At 38.8% G+C, this 20,930-nt stretch overlaps 1 protein-coding gene across 3 annotated transcripts in view; it reads left to right on the forward strand.

Moving 5' to 3' along the window:
- Window positions 1-667: 667 nt before the first annotated feature.
- TCEA1 (transcription elongation factor A1) overlaps window positions 668-20,930 on the forward strand; it is a 40,345-nt gene continuing 20,082 nt past the window's right edge. Inside the window, exons 1-3 of one of the 3 annotated variants that reach the window (XM_077876941.1) lie at window positions 668-916; window positions 10,962-11,024; window positions 17,286-17,391. In XM_077876941.1, coding sequence (XP_077733067.1) covers window positions 854-916; window positions 10,962-11,024; window positions 17,286-17,391 — 232 coding nt within the window. In that variant the 5' untranslated portion in view covers window positions 668-853. Of the gene's footprint in view, window positions 917-1,125; window positions 1,300-10,961; window positions 11,025-17,285; window positions 17,392-20,930 lie in introns of those variants that run through there. The other 2 variants (XM_077876940.1, XM_077876942.1) reach the window with 2 other exon arrangements.

The raw sequence follows: 20,930 nt of genomic DNA on the forward strand, positions 1-20,930 counted from the left end.
CACCCTCATGCTAGAGGGTATTAATAATAGGGTATTTCCATTTCCTACGTTGGCTTTGTGTTGTTGGTCACAAGCCTCAAAGAGGCCAACTTCCTCAGTCATCTTCAGAAGCAGATGAGACGCCTTATTTCCTGGTCGCGAACGTTTCTGTCAAGTGTCAACTATATTCAAATACCGCGTGGGACACTCTGGCTCCAGGCCGCGGCTGGGTCTCGGTCCCCGCGGAGCTCACACACGGCAGGCAGGGGACGCCCCGCGATCACAGCCTCCGCGCAGCCCACTACTTGGGGTGCTGGTTTTCAGGGAACCGCCTCCCGCGGACTCAGGCTCCAGCTCCGAGGCCTTACACGCCGCCGACGTCTGAGTCTCCGCTCTCCGGGGCGCGGAGCTCCGCCGGCCTCCGCCGAGTCGCCGCTCGCCCGCGCGGGGGCGGGGCCCGAGGCCCCAGCGCGGCAAACCCCGGCCCCGCCTCCCGCCGACGTCCCCGGCCGACCCGCGGGAGGCCCCGCCGCGCGCTTTGCGCGTCATCTCCTTGGCCGCGCTTCGGTCGACGCCCGTCTGGCCGGCGGCTGGGCGCGCGGTTTGCCGGCGATCCGCTGTCGACTGGCAGTGCCTGCACAGTGAACGCGGAGCTCGATTGGAGCTGCCTGCGGGGGCGGAGTCGCCGCCGCCGCCGCCGCCGCTGCCGCCGCCGCCGCCGCCGCGGGCTTGGTTGGCGTGGAAGGGCCTAGGCCCGGGCCTGCTGTGGTGGGCTCGCCCAGCGCCTGGGGTCGCGGCCTGCAGTGCCCTCAGCTCCGGCTTCGCCCACTTCCCGACCCGGACGGGCTGGGCGCGGGGAAGACCTGCGGGAGCCATGGAGGACGAGGTGGTCCGTATTGCCAAGAAGATGGACAAGATGGTGCAGAAGAAGAACGCGGTGAGCGCGGCAGGCGACGCGGGCCGGCAGGGAGGCCAGGCGGCCTCGGGCCGGGCCACCGGCGGCTCCCGGGCCCCCCCGCCGGCCCTGCCCGCGCCGAACGCCGGCGTGGGCCGTGCGGGCGCCGGGGAGGGCGTTGGTGCCCCGGGTCGCGGTGCCCCGGGTGTCGTGGGCGCAGCGTGGCCACCCGGCTCGGGGCGTTCCCACTTGGAACTTGCGGGGTCGGTCTACTTGCCGGTGACCCCGCTGCTTTAGCTTGACCGTTGGAGACTGTAGAAAGCTCTTCACGGTTGAAAGAATTCACCCTCTTTTCCATGACCGCCGGCTAACCACTAGAAATCACACCACTTAGGGGTTTGTGGTATGTTTCAGACATCACGCTGGTAAGTTGAATTTTATGGGTCTTATTTTTTTGAAGAGTGCTAAAAACATTCATTTATCTCCGACGCCGCCGCAGGTCTGCTCGGTGAGTAAGGAGGTAGGGTAGGCTGGTGTCCTCGGCAAGTTGCTAAACGTTTTTTAAAAGGTGGGTATTGTCAGGTGGTCGTATGCAGAGAGCACGCTAGGATGTGCTGAGGGATGCTTTGGGCCGGGCGTCGCTGCTGGTGCTCCGAGCGGCTCACAGGCAGTGCCAGTGGTATTAGCTTGTTATTGATACCGTGCTTATGTGGACATGTACTCTTTGTGGTTTCTATGAAATCTTCCAGTTTCTGCATTTTTGTCCACCAGTGTTACTACTTTCAGCTTTCTGGTTCAGTCATCTGTTTTCGGCTGCAACTCCATGATTGTCTTCACCTGAATTTGTTCCACGCTGCTCAGTACATTTTCAGTATCAGTGTATCTGAAATAACTTCTTCCTACCTACCAAATAAGTTCCACCTCAGGCTAATGTGAAGGAGAGAATCGCTGCTCTGATTTCTACAGCACTTTATTATTATTACTGCATTTTTTAAGATTTTATTTATTCGTGAGAGACACAGAGAGGCAGAGACATAGGCAGAGGGAGAAGCAGGCTCCCTGTGAGGGGCGGGACTGGGGACTCCAGGATGAGGACCTGAGCCAAAGTCAGACGCTCAACTACTGAGCCACCCAGGCGTCCCTGTACAGCACTTTACAGTCAAAAAGCATCAAAAGATTCTTTTGAGACTCACAACAAAGCTATTATGGTGTACCCATTTTGCAGAACAAGAAATTGAGCCAGAGAGGTGTAAGTAGCTCACCTACTGAAATTAGGTACTGTACAGTTTGGATTAAGCCAGGACCCAATGTTTTAAATTAATTAGTTAGAGGCAGAGACACAGGCAGAGGGAGAAGCGGGCTCCTTGCAGGGAGCCTGATGCGGGACTCCATCCCAGGACCCCGGGATCATGACCTGAGCCACCCAGGCAGGCATCCCTGGACCCAGTTTTTTTTACTGGGCAGCATGCCAGAGTTTAACAGAGCAAAAAATAGTGTTAAACACTGAATTCTTAAGACTTCATCCGTAGTCTGTTCCTCTTTTTTTTTAACAGGTGCGTTTGCCTAGCATGTAATTTCATACTGTTAGTCTGTATTTGCAATTTTAGTCTTTTAAAGCATTTCCTGTTTGTTTTCTGTTCCAGACATTACCTTTGCCGTTTATTTTTCTCATTGATAACAGCCCTTTCGTTCCCCACTACAAGTGATGAAATCTGGTTATTTGATAGGCTAAAGATTTCTGTTATTTTGCTTAAATTGGAAAGTTTTTTTCTTTACCTGGAGATCCCTAGATTCCCACAATAGAAGCTCTGAGGGAAAAAGGCCTTTTGTTGGGTGATTTTTTTCTCTAATTCAGGCTATAATGTATAATCTGTTAATCATGTAATATATTAGCTGTTTGTTTCCTTTCCTTGTAATAGGTGTTTCTTAAAAACGAGTCATTCTGTAGTGGATAAGTATGGAGAAGACCAGTTTGTATTTATTTTCAGTTCTCGAGGTATAAGGGAGTAATGAGTCTGGGGGAAAATGAGGATAAACTCATTTATCACAGATACTTCTCAAATCTCATTTTACTGATAGTTCTCAAATCTCATTTTTCTGATAGTTCAAAACTTGACCAATATGGAAACTTGCCACCCCCCCAAAAAAAAGATAAAAATGACTGGCTCTTTTGTTTTTTCCTTCTCCCTTTTTCTGTATATCTTACAGAAATTCAAATTGGCAAATGAAATAAAGGGAAGTGGTCTGAATGGCTCTCCCTCTTTGCTCTCCAAAGCGCATCAACCCACAAATAGCTTTTTAAGAGGTCAGTAGTTTAACAGAAGTTGTTTTGGGGGTTGTAGGATTATGATAGACTTACTTCTCTCTCTTTTTGTGTGTGTGTGAGTGTATGGTTTCCAGATTTTCTCTGAGCTTTTTAAAATATTTTTACACTATGAAGAAGTAAAGTTTGCCTGAAAAATAGTAGTTGTCCTCTTGAGTTGGCAAGTTTAAGTGCTATTATTGGATACTTTGTGTTAATAAAGTGTAGATGTCACATTTAAGTAATAATAAAAACAGCTACCGTTTATTGAACTATTACTCTGAGCCAGGCATTGGGCTAAGTACTTATTCCTAGGGCAGTTTTGCACAATAAGTAATATCCCCATTATGAAAATAAGGAAACTATTTGGAAAGTTAAGCGAATTGTCCTAAGCCAAATAGCTAGAGAGAGGCTCGATGAAGATGTGAATCTAAATCTATTTTACTCAAAGCCAGTACTACTCTCTTAAGCTGCAGTATCTCTCTAGAAGACTCTTTTTTGAACCTTGCATGGGTATAATTAGGTGAATGAAGACCGGAAAGTAAGGATATTTGCTGTTCTAGAGGAGTCAGGTTTCTCTAAATATCCAGTCAATATCCTTGACCCCAGTACTATCCAGAATGTTGTCCCATGTGTATACTTGATCTTAAACAGTATTAGCCACTTTTAAGTGCACACTCTGAGGGCTTAATGAACCACATAAGTTAGATCCAAATTTTCAGGTATTAGCTGTTTTTTTTTAATGTCATTTTAACTTTTTTTTTTTTTTTTTAAGATTTTATTTATTTATTCATGAGAGACACAGAGGCAGAGACACAGGCAGAAGAAGCAGGCTTCTCACAGGGAGCCCAACATGGGACTTGATCCCAGGTCTCCAGGATTAAACCCTGGGCTGAAGGCGGTGCTAAACCACTGTGCTACCCTGGCTGCCCCATTTTAACTTTTTTTTAATGTCATTTTGACTTGATGTCAATAAGCAAGTCTGACTCCTAATGTGGATTGAAATCTTGCCTCTTCTGAACTTTAGCAGTGTGCTCTTAGGCAAATTCCTTAACATCTATAAAATGTTTTGTTGTTTTTTGGTTTCTTTGGTGGTAAATTGAGATAATTTAATAAAGATTAGATGAATTAAAAATCTTGGCAGTCCTTAAGAATATGGCAAAGGTTAAAAAACCTTTTGTATTATTTTTGTAAAGGATTTATGACATGACTCTAGGAGAAGGAGTGAGGTAACTTAGAATTTTCAAATTCATAGATTTTGTGAGTGGTGTTGAGCTTTGTTTATTATTATTGTTATTATTTTAAGATTTTACTTATTTATTCATGAGAGAGAGAGAGAGAGAGAGAGAGCGCGCACGCCAGAGATACAGGCAGGGAGCCTGACATAGGACTCGATCCCAGGACTCCAGGATCACGCCCTGGGCTGAAGGTGGCACTAAACCGCTGAGCCACCTGGGCTACCCTGATACCTGGATTGTAGGAAAAACACTTTGGTTTTCATATCAGGGTTAGATTGATTAGTATAAATTGAAATTTAGAATGACTACACAATTTTTTATGACCACCTTATTGAATTGCATAATACAGTTCTCTTTTTAAAAATATACAATTCAGTGGTTTTTAGTATATTCACAGATTTGTGCAGCTATCACCATGCTAGCTAATTTAAGAGCAATTTTTTTAAAGCTTTTAAGCATGCCCCCCTTCCCCCCATGAGTGGAGTGGGGAGGAGCAGAGGGAGAAGCAGCCCCCTTACCTAGCAGGGAGCTGGATGCGATTCAGGCTCAATCCCAGGACCCTGAGATCATGACCTGAGCTGAAGGCAGATGCTTAACTGACTGAGCCACCCAAGCACCCCAAAAGCACTTTCATCACTCCAAAAAAGAAACCTGTACTCATTAAGTAGTCACCACCATATATCTACACCCTCCTCAACTGCTGATCTTTTTCTGTCTCTGTTTGGATTTGCTATTTTGGATATTTCAATAAATAGGATTGTACAGCATGTGTTTGTATAAGTGGAATCCTACAATATGTGGTCTTTTGGGAGGGGCCTCTTTTACTTAATGTTTTCAGGATTCATCTATGTTATAGTAGGTATCAGTACTTCATTCCTTTGTATTACTATGTAGCACTAATGTACTAGTGGATATACCACATTTTGTTTATTCATCATTTTTTAAAAAATATTTATTTATTCATGAGAGACACACACAGAGAGAGAGGCAGAGACAACAGGCAGAGGCAGAAGCAGGCTCTGTGCAGGGAGCTGACAGCGGACTCCATCCCGGGTCTCCAGGATCATGCTCCCGGCCAAAGGTGGCGCTAAACCACTGAGCAACCCCGGGCTGCCCTGTTTATTCATCATTTGATGGACATTTTGGGCTATTTCTACTTTTTGGTTATTATGAATAATACTGCTAAGAATCTTCTTGTGCAGGTGTTTGTATGGACATATGGTTTTGTTTTGTGTTTTTTTTTTTTTTTCTCTTGGATATGTACCTAGGAGTAGAATTGCTAGATCATATGATAACTATGTTTAACTTCTTGAGTAACTACCAAACTGTTTTCCAAACCTGCTGTACCATTTTAATTCTTACCAGCAATGGGTTGAGGGTTCCAGTTTAACCACGTCTTCATCAACATTTGTTATGTCTTTTTTTATTATAGCCATCACAGTGGATATGAAGAGGTATCTCATTGTGGTTTTGATTTGCATTTCTCTGATGACTGATGATGGTTTTTCGTTGTTTGCTGGCTATTTCTGTATCTTTGGAGAAATGTTTGTTCAAATCCTTTGCGCATTTAACTATTTGTATTATTGAATTGTAAGACTTCTTTGTATTCTGCATACTAGACTTTTATCAGAGACAGGATTTGTATATATTGTCTCCCATTTTGTGGTTTATCTTTTCACTTTTTTTTAAAGATTTTATTTAGTTATTCATGAGAGAGACACACACAGAGGCAGGCTCCCTACAGGGAGTCCTATGCAGGATTGGATCCTGAAGATCTGAGCCAAAGGCAGGCGCTCAACCACTGAGCCACCCAGGCGTCCCTATCTTTTCACTCTCTAAATATGTCTTTTGAAGTTCAAAAACTTTCAATTTTGATGAAGTCAAATTTATTTTTTCTTTCATTGCTTGTGCTTTTGGTTGAGAATAACTACACATTTGAGATGACATAATACAATTATAATTCCTAATATATAGTGATGTTGCTGAGCCATAATTAAAATATTTACAGTGTTTCCTTTTTAAAAAAAATAGCACCTTAATTTTTTTTAAACCTTGGAATCTCATAATTCTAAGGGGTTGGAGTTGATTGGGTTAAATAACAATTAAAATGCTGGCTTATATGGCTCTTTGAGAATATTGTTATGATGGAAGTAGATAAATCTTTTTATTTCTTTGTACCCCTTATCAACCATCTCCTTCCTGTGGGTCAGACATTCTTTTTCAATACTTCATATGTGCCATATTACTCCATTTGACCATTTTAACTGTTTTAGATCAGTATATTAAGCTCTCCTACATATAAAGATGCTGAAGCTTGAGAAGGACAAATAACATTCCCAAGATCTTATAATTGGGAAATGGCTGTGCATGGGTTTGAATTTAGATCTGGTGTATTTAGATCTGATATATATATATATATCCCGTGCTCTTCACTGTATGTTCTGTGTTGCTTCCTCCTCCTTACATCTCCTTGAGGAGGAGGATGTTTGTATCCTATGCAAGCTTGTATATGCTGAGTGCACAATACAAATTTGAATACGGTATTTTGTAAAAGTACTTGTTTCTCATGACAGTACCATCCATATAATAAAGTCATGTGGTAGCTGTTGTTTATTATTCAGCCAGTAATGTGAACTAAATTTGACTCTGGAAGATAAGGTGGAATCTTTCTTTCCCTTGCATCATTATCTGTAGGTGATGCTGCAATCTAATAGGCTTGACCTTTAGAGGCAAGTGATGATTGGGGAAGGGTGGAATATAGTTTCTTGTTTAGTAATGCTGCTCTCCCCAGTTCACAGAGCAGAACTGCTGCCAGTGGATTTACAAAATGGAGAAAACGGTGGTGTGAGGGTCAGGAAATTGTAGTTCTTATCCTTTTCTATTACCTATCAGTTGGCCAAGTCACTTTCCTTTTCTGAGTTTGTTTCTTTGTATAATTGAGAGTTTCAAGTAGATGCTCAAAGATTTATGTTTATTTTTAAATTCCCTAAAGTCAGAAAGGATTTGTCTTGCTCATTGCTGTATCCTCAGAGTTTCAAGTTACACAGTTAACGAGTATTTGTTGAGAAGCATAGATGTAGTTTGACGGAACTGGGTAGATCTAACCTTTTTTAGTTAGTAATAGTCATATGACTGTACAGGTTTCTTAAACTCTCTGGATTTCCAATTCCTCTTCTGTAAAACGGGGATAAAAAAAATACCTGCTTCTATAGGGTTTATTGTGAAGATGAAGTAATACATATATAAAGTATTTAAAACAGTGCTTGGCCCAATGGTAATATTCAAAGAAACTTTTGTCACTGAATCTGTTTTTTGCCTTTTTGCTCATTTAGATCATCATAGTTGTGTATTTCTTGAAGAACTTTATTTGAAATATTTATCTTATTTGGCTAGATCATAGTGTATTTACAAGAAAGGTCAGTTTCATCCCATGAAATTTATTTAGCTGCTTCTTCCTTCCATAGCTTGTATCTCTAACTCCAGTCTCACCAAAGAGATCTGAGTAGAAAGGGAGAGTGTGATGAAAATAATGCAAATCTATCTATTGCTTCTCTTTGGAAAATAACTTAAGTCCTATTGCCACATTGCTGATGTGTTAGAAGAATCAACTTTATATGTGACAGACAGCATTCTGTGAGTCTAAGGACTCTTAGAAGCGTGATTCTTTATCTTCTTTCTAATTGATCCTAGGTTAGAAATGGATTAGGAAGTCATGGAGACATGGGTGGAGGAAAAAATCCTTGGTAGTTATAACATACAAGTCCACGATCTCTTAATCAAAACTTTTAGAGTCTGATATATTTGAGAATTCCACAATTTTCAGATTTTATTAACATAATATGGTACATCATCATACATCCTTTTTTTTAAAGATTTATTTACTTATTTATTTATTTATTTATTTATTTATTTATTTATTTATTTATGAGAGACACACACTGAGAGAGAGAGAGAGGCAGAGACACAGGCAGAGGGAGAAACAGGCTCCCCGCAGGGAGCCAAGTGCGGGACTCGATCCCGGATCCCAGGATCACAACCCGAGCGGAAGGCAGGTGCCCAACCATTGAGCCACCCAGGTGTCCCTACATCATATATCCTTAACAAGATCTGGGCAGTTCCCATTATCAGACATTAACATTTCTATAGTGAAATGTAGTACTCTCACATGAAATGGGATATATAGAACATAAATGGCTTTACATCTTGTTGAGATTAGGTGTTGCTGGTAAACAAGTTAATTGAAAATCCTATAAGAAATCTTGATTTTCAGAGGGTTTTGGTTTTGGGATTTGCAGATGGGGGATTGAAGACCCCATTTGCTCAAGAGATGTCATTCCTATAGAAATTCCTGATTAGGGGCACCTTGGCTCAGGTCGTGATCCCAGGGTTCCAGGATCAAGGTTCGCCGCAGGGAGCCGGCTTCTCCTTCTACTTATGTCTCTGCCTCTCTGTGTTTCTTATGAATTAAAAAAAAAAAAAGAAAAAAAATCCTGATTACTAGTAAATTTAAAGTCAATGTTTTCTTATCTAACAACTATAATGTTTCATTATTTTTAGTTACCTCTAAATGAAAAGAATTCATAGAATTTTAAAATCAGAAAGAATCCTTAAGCAGTAAATCATTAAAATCCTTCATAATAACCTGTTTCAAAATTGCTGTTGAACTTAAGTTTTTATTTATGAGGTACTGGGCAAAATTACAATGATATATCTGTTTGTTGCCAGAAGAAAAATTAATATATTTTTTTAATTAATACTTTTTATTCTCCACCGGCCAAGTCTGATGTCTCAACTTTATTTATTTTTAAGGATTTTATTTATTTGACTCAGAGAGTTCAAGCAGAGGGAGTGGCAGGCAGAGGGAGCAGTAGACTCCCTGCTGAGCAGGAAGCCCAATGTGGGACCCAATCCCAGAACCCTGCTGGAATCATGACCTGAGATGAAGGCAGATGCTTAACTGTCTGAGCCACCCAGGCACCCTTGGAAGAGGAAAAATTATGATTAGAAGCCTTTACTTGATATTATATTTAAGAAATAGGATAATACAATGAAGTTCTGTGTTTGTTTTTTCCTTTGGAGTGCATAATGAGGGACATGCTCTAGGACTTTCTGTTTTCCTGGGATATGCTGTGTTTCATTGATTTGTAGGATGCCTAGTTTTTGTATTTTGGCATTTCAGAAAGCAGAATGAGTTACACATATATTGTTGCCCAGATGGCTGTTAGGATGTACTTTCACAGGCAGAACATCAAACCCAGCATCAACATTTGGAGAGTGGGTGTCAGTGGCTTAGACGAAACTCTGAAAAACATTAGTGGAGTGCACTTTGAACCTCGAGGAACCAAATGGTTGAAGAGCAGTGGGGATGAAAAACAGCTAGCTCTACATACTACAAAGCCAGCTAAGAGCTAAAGGCTTTTAGCTCTTTTTGATGGATTCTTTTATGAAATGCTGCACTACTTGTGTTTTTGACACAACTTTTTGTGGGATATAAAAATATTATTGAATCCGAGTCAGTAAGGGACTCATAAGCATTGAATGTGATGTAGTTTTAGAAACACCTTAGCCAAATTATTTTGCTTATATGTGTAAAAGATGATACATGATAAAAATTTCAAGTCTAAAAGAATTACAAAGGTAAAAGTGATAATACTATGCTGTAGTTTAACATTTTTTTCTTCATTAGTGGCATATAGAATAATGATATGTCTAAATGTAGTATAGTATTATAGACTAAATAAAATATGATTAAGTGAATGTATTATATTAAATACAATACATTAAATTAATATCAAAGCAGAATATTTGGCCCTAAGGTATAGGTAGTGCTGTTGCTTCTCAGCGTATTTCATTCCTTTTTTAACTCTAGGTGCTTTATGTAACTCTTCTAGGAGCCTTATTTTGTTCCATCTTCATCATCAATATGGTAGTCTTTCTAGATGGCAGTGGACAGGCCTATGAGCCTGACATCTTAATTCTCAGTTTTCTTTCAGGATTTGCTTTTTCCTACTTTGCAGGAATCAGGTAGACAGCAGAGTTTTTGTGATAGACCAGTAAGATACAGAGAGACCTCAAAAGAATTCTAGTAAAAATAGGCCCTTTCCCACTTTCCCTGTGTGTGAGTGAATGCTAGAGGTGCTGTAGCATCTTCTGACCCCCATTCCCACTTTCTCAGGATTGGCTGGCTCCTTAATCATATAGGTGTTCTTCATGGAAATTTGATGTGTGCTATGCCATCACAGTAAGAAACACATTTCTAATTGAGACACATAAGCAAATACTACTTAAAATAAACTTTAACAAAGCAATACTTAATAAATGCTGGTCATAATCCAGTAAATGGATTTTATATTTCTTTAATGAGTTGCAACCATTATTTGGAAAACACTACCTCTCTTTCCTTTCCCCTCTTTTGTATATATACTATTCTCACATGAATAAGTGAGCCATAGTGAGTTGTGAATAGGAAAACATAAATTTAAGTCTGTAGTTAGTCCTGCTTTATCATCTAGGAAGTTATATAAAATGCTCTTATTTTATTTTATAGGCTGGAGCATTGGATTTACTGAAGGAGCTTAAGAATATTCCCATGACCTTGGAATTATTACAGGTATGTGCTAATATGTGTCATGATTTGAATAGGTAATTGTCATAAAATAGCAAAGATTTTTAATACCATTAAGTTTTTTATAGTGTCTTGTTATGGTGTAAACCATTATTAACTTGTTTTTTTTTTTTTTTTTTTTAATTTTTATTTATTTATTTATGATAGTCACACAGTGAGAGAGAGAGAGAGGCAGAGACATAGGCAGAGGGAGAAGCAGGCTCCATGCACCGGGAGCCCGATGTGGGATTCGATCCTGGGTCTCCAGGATCACGCCCTGGGCCAAAGGCAGGCGCTAAACCGCTGCGCCACCCAGGGATCCCTTAACTTGTTTTTTTTAAGATGGTAACATAAATCAGTAATCTACTAAGTTAATTATAGAAAAATGTTGCCTTACTCAAGAAGAATAAAACCTGAATCTCCAAGTTTGAAGTCTCACAATGAAAGGAAAGGAAGGTGGATTCTTGGCCCTGATTTGATCTCCCTAGATCTCACTTTCTTGGTCTGTCATTGACAGCTGCTGCCAACATGAAGCTAGCCTCTGGGGTACCTTTTAGCAGTTATTCCTTATTTCCCCCCAGTTACAACCCCCCTTCTGCCATGGACAACCACTAATCGATTTACCTTTTGTCTCCTTAGATTTACCTATTCTAGAGAATTCATATAAATGAAATCATACAATATATGACCTTTTGTGTCTGGCTTTTTTTTTTTTTTTTTTTAAGATTTTATTTATTTATTCATGAGAGACCCAGACAGAGGCAGAGGGAGAAGCAGGCTCCCTGTGAGGGAGCCCGATGCGGGACTCGATCCCAGGACCCCAGGATCACACCCTGAGCTGAAGGCAGATGCTTAACCACTGAGCCATCCAGGCATCCCTTTTTTTTTGTTTTTTTAAAGAAAAAAAATTTATTTTTTCCATTTTGAGTATAATCTACCCCTCAGTGTGGGGCTCAGACTCATGACTCCAAGATCAGGAGTCCTATGGTCTACAAACTGAGTTAACCAGGCACCTCTCTGGCTTCTTTTACTTAGCATAATCTTTTCAGGGTTCATTCATGTTGCAGCATGTATCAGTGTTTTGTTCCTTTTTATGGCTAAATAATGTTCCATTGAATGGATATACGACATTTGGTTTATTCATTTGTCAGTTGATGAACATTTGGGTTTCTACTTTTTCGGTTGTTATGATTCTTGCTTTGCACATTTACATACAAGTTTGTGTGTTTTTATTTCTCTTGGGTAGAGATCTGAAAGAGTGGAAATGATGAGTCATAAGGTAACTTTATGTTGAATATTTTGAGGACCTGCCAGCCTGTTTTCCCCAGTGACTGTACCATTTTACATTCCCAACAGCAAGTAAATGAAGTTTCCAGTTTATCCACATTCTTGCCAACACTTGTTATTATCTTTGATTATAGCCATCTTGGTGGGTGTGAAGTGATACCTCATTGTGGTATTGATTTCCATTTCCCTAATGATTAATTATATTGAACATCTTTTCATGTGCTTCTTAACCATTCATATGTTTTCTTTGGAGAAATGTCTTTTCAGATCCTTTGCCTGTTTTTAAGTGGGATAATTTATTTTTTTATTATTAAGTTGTAATAGTTCTTTATATATTCTAGATACAAGTCCCTTAATCAGATACAGGATTTGCTAATATTATCTCCCATTCTGTGAGTTATCTTTACTTTCTTAGTGGTGTTCTTTGAAGCACAAAAGTTTAAAATTTTGTTGTAGTCTGATTTGTCTATTTTCTTTGGGTGCTTGTGATTTAGATGTTAAATCTAAGAAACAGTGGCCTACTTCAAGGTTATGGAAATTCACTCCTCTTGTTTTTTTTAGTTCTTTCATTTAGTTCTGTGATTCATTTTGAGTTAATTATCATGTGTGGTATAAGAAGAGGTCCAATTTAATTCTCTTACATATGGACATCTACTTGTTTACCTTTTTAATTTTCTCTGTAAAGAATTACCTTGACATCCTTATTGAAAATCACAAAAGATATAGGACTTTATTTCTGGATTCTTTTTTTTTTTTTTTTTAAGATTTTATTTATTTATTTATTTATGAGAGGCAGAGAGAGAGAGAGAGAGAGAGAGAGAGAGAGGCAGAGACATAGGCAGAGGGAGAAGCAGGCTCATGCAAGGAGCCCGATGTGGGACTCAATCCCAGGACCCCGGGATCACACCTTGAGCGAGCCGAAGGCAGAAGCTCAACTGCTGAGCCACCCAGGCAGCCCTATTTCTGGATTCTTAAGTCTATTCCATGATCTATGTATCTCTCCTTTTATAGGACTACAGTGTCTTGATTAGCTTTGTAGTAAGTTTTGAATATGGAAATTGTGAGTTCTTCAGCTTTATTTTTTTTCAAGATAATTTTGGCTATTTTGGGTCCCTTGTATTTCCATGTGAACTTTAGGACAAACTTAATTTCTGTACAAAAGGCAGCTGGGATTTTAGTAGGAATTGCATTTAATCTGTAGTTCAGTTTTTTTTAAGTATTGCAGTCTTAACATTTAAGTCTTAGGATCCATGAATATGGGATGCCTTTCCATTTCTTAAGGTCTTTAATTTCTTTCAACAGTGTTTTATTTATTTATTTATTTATTTATTTATTTATTTATTTATTTATTTATTTATTTATTTATTTATGATAGTCACACAGTGAGAGAGAGAGAGAGAGAGAGAGAGAGAGGCAGAGACATAGGCAGAGGGAGAAGCAGGCTCCATGCACCGGGAGCCCGATGTGGGATTCAATCCTGGGTCTCCAGGATTGCGCCCTGGGCCAAAGGCAGGCGCTTAACCGCTGCGCCACCCAGGGATCCCTCAACAGTGTTTTATAGTAGCTCTATGTTTTTTACTTTAATATTTAGTGCCTATCTTTTTTTTTTTTTTTTTTAAGATTTTATTTATTTATTCATTTGAGACATAGAGAAAGGCAGAGAACAGGCAGAAGCAGGTTCCCTGCAGGGAGCCTGATGTGGGACTCGATCCCAGGGCTCTTAGATCACAACCTGAGCCAAAGGAAGATGCTCAACCACTGAGCCACCCAGGTGCCTATCTTGAATCATCTTGGCAAAAACTCATGAGAGATCATAAAGTGATTTTTCTTCTAGAACATATGAATCTGCTTAATACCTGTGATGCTAACAGCATCTCTTAATCTCACTACTTATTCCTTTCTGATATACCATCAATGTGATTCCCTAAGTCTGCTTAATGCCCTCCCCATCTTTCCAAGGTAGTGTTTTCTTATTGCATAGCTGGTGTTCTGTAGAAACCAGATGGCCAGACATGGACAAAGGCATACATACATCTCTGTTCAGAATTTCCCACTGTATAGTTGATATAAAAAAAATCCTTCATCAGTTCTGCAATCAAGAAGCCTGATTAGGGACGCCTGGGTGGTTCAGTGGTTGAGCGTCTGCCTTGGGCTCAGGGTGTGATCCCGGGGTCCTGGGATCAAGTTCTGCATTAGACTCCCTGCAGGGAGCCTGCTTCTTTCTCTGCTTATGTCTCTACCTATCTATGTCTCTCATGAATAAATGAAAAAAAGAAATCTTTAAAAAAAAAAAAAAGGAAATCTGTTTAACTCTACAATTCTTCATGTTATTTGAGCACACAACACTTTTTTTCATAACCCACCTGTTATATCCTATAAATTATAGTGTACTGGTTTTAGGAAAAATCCAGAGTCTAGAGCATTCTTACAGGTACACTAGACTTAGTTATCCAAGTAAAATAGCTTCATAATCATTTCCTTTGTCTAGTTTCTTCTACACTCGGTCTTAGCCAAAAGGCCGAGAAGCGATTGTCTAGTTTCTTCTACTGTTTCCCAAATAACCTCTTTAAAAAGGGGGAGAATAACCTACCTACGTCTTTGTTTGTCACTCTATCTTAGCAGCCTCGTTTTTTATTTTTCTTGACTGGACAATCTCTTAGATAAGCATGTTTGTTACATATGCCTAATCTCCATATGGGTTTTTTATGGGTTTTAAGCAGGAAGTTATGATGAAAACATCCCATGATAATTAAAAAGCAATCACTCACAGCACATGATTTGTTCATGCTCTCCTTTTATCTTTGCTTACCTCTATTTCCTAAAATTCCATTTTCTTTGCCAATCTGTGTCAACGGCAAGCTTCAGAACTATATTAGTAATACAAATAATTTCTTCCACTCGCTCCAAAACTAGGTGTGTTTTCTTTCTTTCTTTTTCTTTCTTTCTTTCTTTCTTTCTTTCTTTCTTTCTTTCTTTCTTTCTTTCTTTCTCTTTCTTTCTTTCTTTCTTTCTTCCTTCCTTCCTTCCTTCCTTCCTTCCTTCCTTCCTTCCTTCTTTCTTTTCTTTTCTTTTCTTTTCTTTTCTTTTCTTTTCTTTTCTTTTCTTTCTTTTTTCTTTTCTTTTCTTTTCTTTTCTTTTTTCTTTTCTTTTCTTTTCTTTTCTTTTCTTTTCTTTTCTTTTCTTTTCTTTTCTTTTCTTTTCTTCCCCTTCCTTCCTTCCTTCCTTCCTTCCTTCCTTCCTTCCTTCCTTCCTTCCTTCCTTCTTTTCTTTCTTTTTTTCTTTCTTCTTTCAAGATTTTATTTATTTATTCATGAGAGACACAGAGGCAGAGACAGAGGCCGAGGGAGAAGCAGGCTCCGTGCAGGGAGCGTGATGCGAGACTTGATCCCAGGACCACAGGATCACACCCTGAGCCAAAGGCAGACGCTCAACTGCTGAGCCACCTAGGCATCCCCAAAACTATGTTTTCTTCTAGGTTGGTGGGGTAGGTTGTGGAGTAGTTGTGAGGAAGAGCTGTGAATGGTGCTGGAGAAGGAGTGCTGAAGGCATTGAGATCAGGAGATCAGACCTGACTCTTGGTACAGTGACTGCAAGTGCAAGCCGGCTTCTGAGCAGTTAGCTACATCTAGTAGGACAGCCCTGGGTCCACTCAGTTGTAGGCTATGCCATCAGCCCAGGCTCTGGCTTCTGGAAAATTGTCTATGTGTAAGTGTTTTAGAAAAATTCTAAAAAGTTTTAAAAGTTCTCAAAGTATTTTCTTCTCTGTAAAGAGTACTGAGAGCATTTTATTAAAGCAATAAACTTTTTTGAGGGAAAACCCTCCCAAAACATTAATCCCAAACCATTTTTGGATTTTAGAATTGTGGAGTCCCCTTTATCTTTCTGCTGTGGAACCTTATCTGCCTTGCACAGCCTTCCATAGGTATAACATAGGCCAGTTCAGCCAAACACATATTCTGAATTCTTGAACAAAATTTCTGTCCTGAATCTCTTTATTGAGAAGATTGAATAATTTAGCAGGAAACCGTAAGTACCCATCTATTACTCTGCCTTAAAGTTTACAGCAGGGGTTCCCCCCCGCCTTTTTTTTTTGCCACTAACAACTCCTTTTGTTGTTTTTTCTTCCATTGACCATGTTTTGAAAGATTGCCTACTAACAACTTGAACTTACTAAATAATTTATCTTTTTTTTTTTTTTTCTTTTTATCATCCTCAACTGGCCTGTCATAGCTTTTGTGTTCTTTGAACACAATTTGAAAACCGTTGATGTGTTGGAAAGAGCATGTACTTTGGAGGTGGGCAGACCTGCATTAAAATCCCAGCTTTGCCAGTTACTAATGGTATATTGCTGGACAAGTAGGGATAATGATCTCAACATAAAAGAGTTGTTAGGAAGGTTAATGAATATGGATGCTCCTGGCATAATCCTGGGCACATATTATTACCACATGATACATAACTATATTCTCTGAGGTATACTTTAATATCTGTGATTATATGCTGGTTTGGGGCAAAAAAACACTTTTAAACCTCTGAAGATGGTAATATTTGGGTATCCTCATTAAAGTTACAGCAGGTGATCTATGAAGTAATCTTTGTAGAAGAATATATAGAAGCAAAGAGGTGAAGATATTAGTCACGAATGCTTCAGTGTGCCTTATATATAAATCAGACATTTTATATTTTATTCTTTGAGAGGTATGGAAAGACTGATTTCATTTCATTAGTTAACCAGCCTTGTTACAGTAGCAACTTCCATGCTTGCAGATTTCTGTGCTAATAACCTCGATGAGTCTAGTATTTGATCTGAAGATGCATGTATCCTAATTCTGTAGTATACTATCATAAGAATTCAGATAATAGGGTTTTTTTTTTTTTCTATTCTGCAGTGGGAATAAGAAAATGGGAGAGAAGACAGTGAAACACTACAATGTCTGAAATAAAACAGCTTGTACAAATTTTTTTGTCATTGCCTTGCAGTCCACAAGAATTGGAATGTCAGTAAATGCTATTCGCAAGCAGAGTACAGATGAAGAAGTTACATCTTTAGCAAAGTCTCTCATCAAATCCTGGAAAAAATTGTTAGGTAAAATTGATCTTTCATTATATATATCTATGATCTGGTTTATTCAGATGTTTGGTGTTTGCATTTTTTTCTGTTTATAAATTCGAATATATTGAAATCAATGCCTTATATTAAGAGGGAGTTTGACCTCCTTGAGGGTTTTGCTTTTTGTCAAAGTCATCTTTTTTTTTGTTTGTTTGTTTTTCGATACTTAGAACTGGACTGCCTCTTTAAGAAGAAAACTTTCCCCCGTGGGAAAGTTGTCAATATTTTTTAAAAAGGTTTTTGAAATAATTTTCTGACTTACAGAAAGTTTAAAGAATAATAAAAATAACTAACCTGTATCTTTTTCTAGATCATTAATTTTTAATATTTGCCGTATTTTGTCAAATTTCTGTCTTCTCTTTGTATGTATATACTCATAAAAACACAAATTATTTTTGCTGAGAATAGTGCATCTATCATACATTACCCTTCAATACTTAAAATGTGTGTTTCCTTGGAACAAGTTTATTTTCTTATGTAATCATAATATAGGAAATTTAACATTGGTATAGTACTATATCTGTAATCTACAGTTCCTATTTTGTCAGGTGTCCTAGTGATGTCCTTTATAACTTTGTTTTCTCTTCCAGAACAAGATCTAGTCTAGGATCATGTATATAGTCTTCTGATCTGGAATAGTTCTTAAGCCATCTTACATTATTTATGACATTATTTATTATTATTTATGACATTGACAGTTTGAAGAATACAAGCACTCATCTTTGTTTTTAATAGCATGTTCCTGATTTGGGCTTTATCTGTTATTTTCTCATGATTAGATCAGGTTTTGCATTCATAGTTGGAATACTACGTAAGTATGTTGTGTCCTTCTGAGGTTATCACATCCAGAGGCTTTGATGATGATGTTAATATTGATAACCCAGTCGAGGTGTACAATGTATGTGAGCCAGATGCAGGACTCGATCCCAGGATCATTTTTCCTTTTGTATCTAATAGGCATTCTGTGAGAGAAACTTTAAGACCCTGAAGCTATCTTCTTTTTTTTTTTTTAAGATTTTATTTTATTTATTTATTAATGAGAGACACAGAGAGAAAGAGAGAGAGGCAGAGACACAGGCAGAGGGAGAAGCAGGCTCCATGCAGGAGCCTGAGTGGGACTCGATCCCAGGTCCCCAGGAACAGGCAGGCCCTGGGCTGAAGGTGGCGCTAAACTACTGAGCCACCCGGGCTGCCCCCTTTTTTTTTTTTTTTTAAAGATTCTAAAAAAAATAAATAAATAAAAATAAAAATAAAAATAAAAAAGATTCTATTTATTTATTCATGAGAGACGCAGAGCGAGGCAGATATAGGCAGAGGGAGACAGGCTCCCTGCAGGGACCCTGATGTGGGACTTGATCCCAGGACCCCAGGATCATGACCTGAGCTGAAGGCAGGTATTCAACCACTGAGCCACCAGGTGCCCCTGTCTTGCTTCTAATTAGACCTTCCCCAAACTCCCATTTAGTATCCACTGATTCTTGCTCAAATTGCCCTTTATATAGTGATAGTTGCAAAATTGTTGTTCTCTAACTTCCACTTCTTCAGTATTTATAAATCAGCATTCTGCTACAAGAAAGAACCCTCCTAGGCTCCTGCGTAGCTCAGTTGGTTAAGCATCTGCCGTTAGCTCAGGTCATGAATCCTGGGTCCTGGGATCAAGCCCTGGATTGGGCTCCCTGCTCATTGAGGAGCCTGCTTTTCTCCCTGTCCTGTTCCCCCTGCTTGCGTACTCTCTCTCTGTCAAATAAATGAAGAAAATCTAAAAAAAAAAAAAACAAAAAAATACAAACAAACAAAAAAAACTTTCCTTTTATTTCCTAGTTATTTTTCTACTAGTGGATTCTATTTTATAACATGGATTATAATCCATTACTGTTAATAATTATTTTGATATTTATACTATCCTAGATTTGACCATTGGGCACCGATTAACCAGCTCCTGTGTCCATTTGACACACCTCTTTTAGTTTTGTCTCTTTTTTTTTTATATTCTGGAACCAAAAAAATGTGTTGAGTTCATCTATCTTCCCTGCCCCAGCCTGGAATCAATCATTTTTCTAAGCAGTGATTAGCCTTATGTGGAAGAGGAAAATAGAAAAAGTTAAACCTTTTAAAATTTCAAAGATAGGAGTAGTTAATAACAAAAAACCTATTACTTCCAAGAGCTTGGAAACTAGGAACTACAAATTGTAAAGCCTCTAAAATTTAAAAAGTTTGCTTTTAAGAAAATTAAATATAATGTATGTTCCTGAATTGGATTCTGGACCAGGAAAAAAAAATTGGTATAAAGATCATTTCTGGGATCCCTGGGTGGCACAGCGGTTTGGCGCCTGCCTTTGGCCCAGGGCGCGATCCTGGAGACCCGGGATCAAATCCCACGTCGGGCTCCTGGTGCATGGAGCCTGCTTCTCCCTCTGCCTATGTCTCTGCCTCTCCCTCTCTCTCTGTGTGACTATCATAAATAAAAAATTTAAAAAAAATTAAAAAAATATAAAGATCATTTCTAAGATAATTGACAGAATTTTTGTAAGATCTGTAGGTAAGTAAACAGTATTATATCATTGTTAAATTTACTCATTGTGGTTATATTAATGAGTTTCTTTTTTCTTGGGGAATACATACTGAGGTATTTTAGGATTAAGGAGCATGATATCTGCTACTTATTTTCAAATGGTTCAAAAGAAATATGTGTGCACACAGTAGGGTACATGTTTGTGTACGTACAACACACATATACATATGTGAGGGAGCAATGAATGAATGAGAAAGTGTACCAAACATTAACATTTGGAGAATCTGAGTGAAGCGTTTTTTTTTTTTTTTAAGATTTATTTATTATTTATTTGACAGAGAAGGAGAGAGCATGTGTACATGGGCACGCACATGCACAGTGGGGTAGGAGAGACTCAAGGAGAGACTCAAGCCGACTACCCCCTCGCTGAGCGCAGAGCCTGACTCAGGCTCAATACCAGGACCCTGAGATCACTACCTGAGCCAAAATCAAGAGTCAGACAGTTAACTGTGCCACCCAGGCACCCCTGAATAAAATTTTTTGTACCATTCTAAAACATTGTGCCAGATTCAGATTATTTAAAAATAAAGAACTTAAAAAAAAATCTAATGTTTAAAGACAAACTGAAACTTTATGCTTTATAATTCATTTAAATTTTAAATCTAATTCCATATTCTAAAGTAATTTGAATTTGCCATAAAAAGTTGACTGAGAACTATATGCATGTGTTTTTATTTCTGGAAAGATGGCTTACATTTTGTAGGACATTGTAGTTATGTTCATTTAATCTTAAATTTAAAGAAGTTTTACTCTTTTACACTTACTGGAGGTATCTGATCTCATTACAAGTTCTCCTTTAAAAACTTTATGTTAAAAGATTTCCATGTTCATTAAATAAAATTTGGAGAATTGGAGGAGGAAAAGACATAATTTTTAAGTCTGTCTTTAAGTACAACCATCAGTTAATATCTTGTTGCATTTCTTGTCTTTTTTTCTCCTGGTG

This window comes from Canis aureus, chromosome 28 (genome assembly GCF_053574225.1).
Source record: "Canis aureus isolate CA01 chromosome 28, VMU_Caureus_v.1.0, whole genome shotgun sequence".
Taxonomy (NCBI): domain Eukaryota; kingdom Metazoa; phylum Chordata; class Mammalia; order Carnivora; family Canidae; genus Canis; species Canis aureus.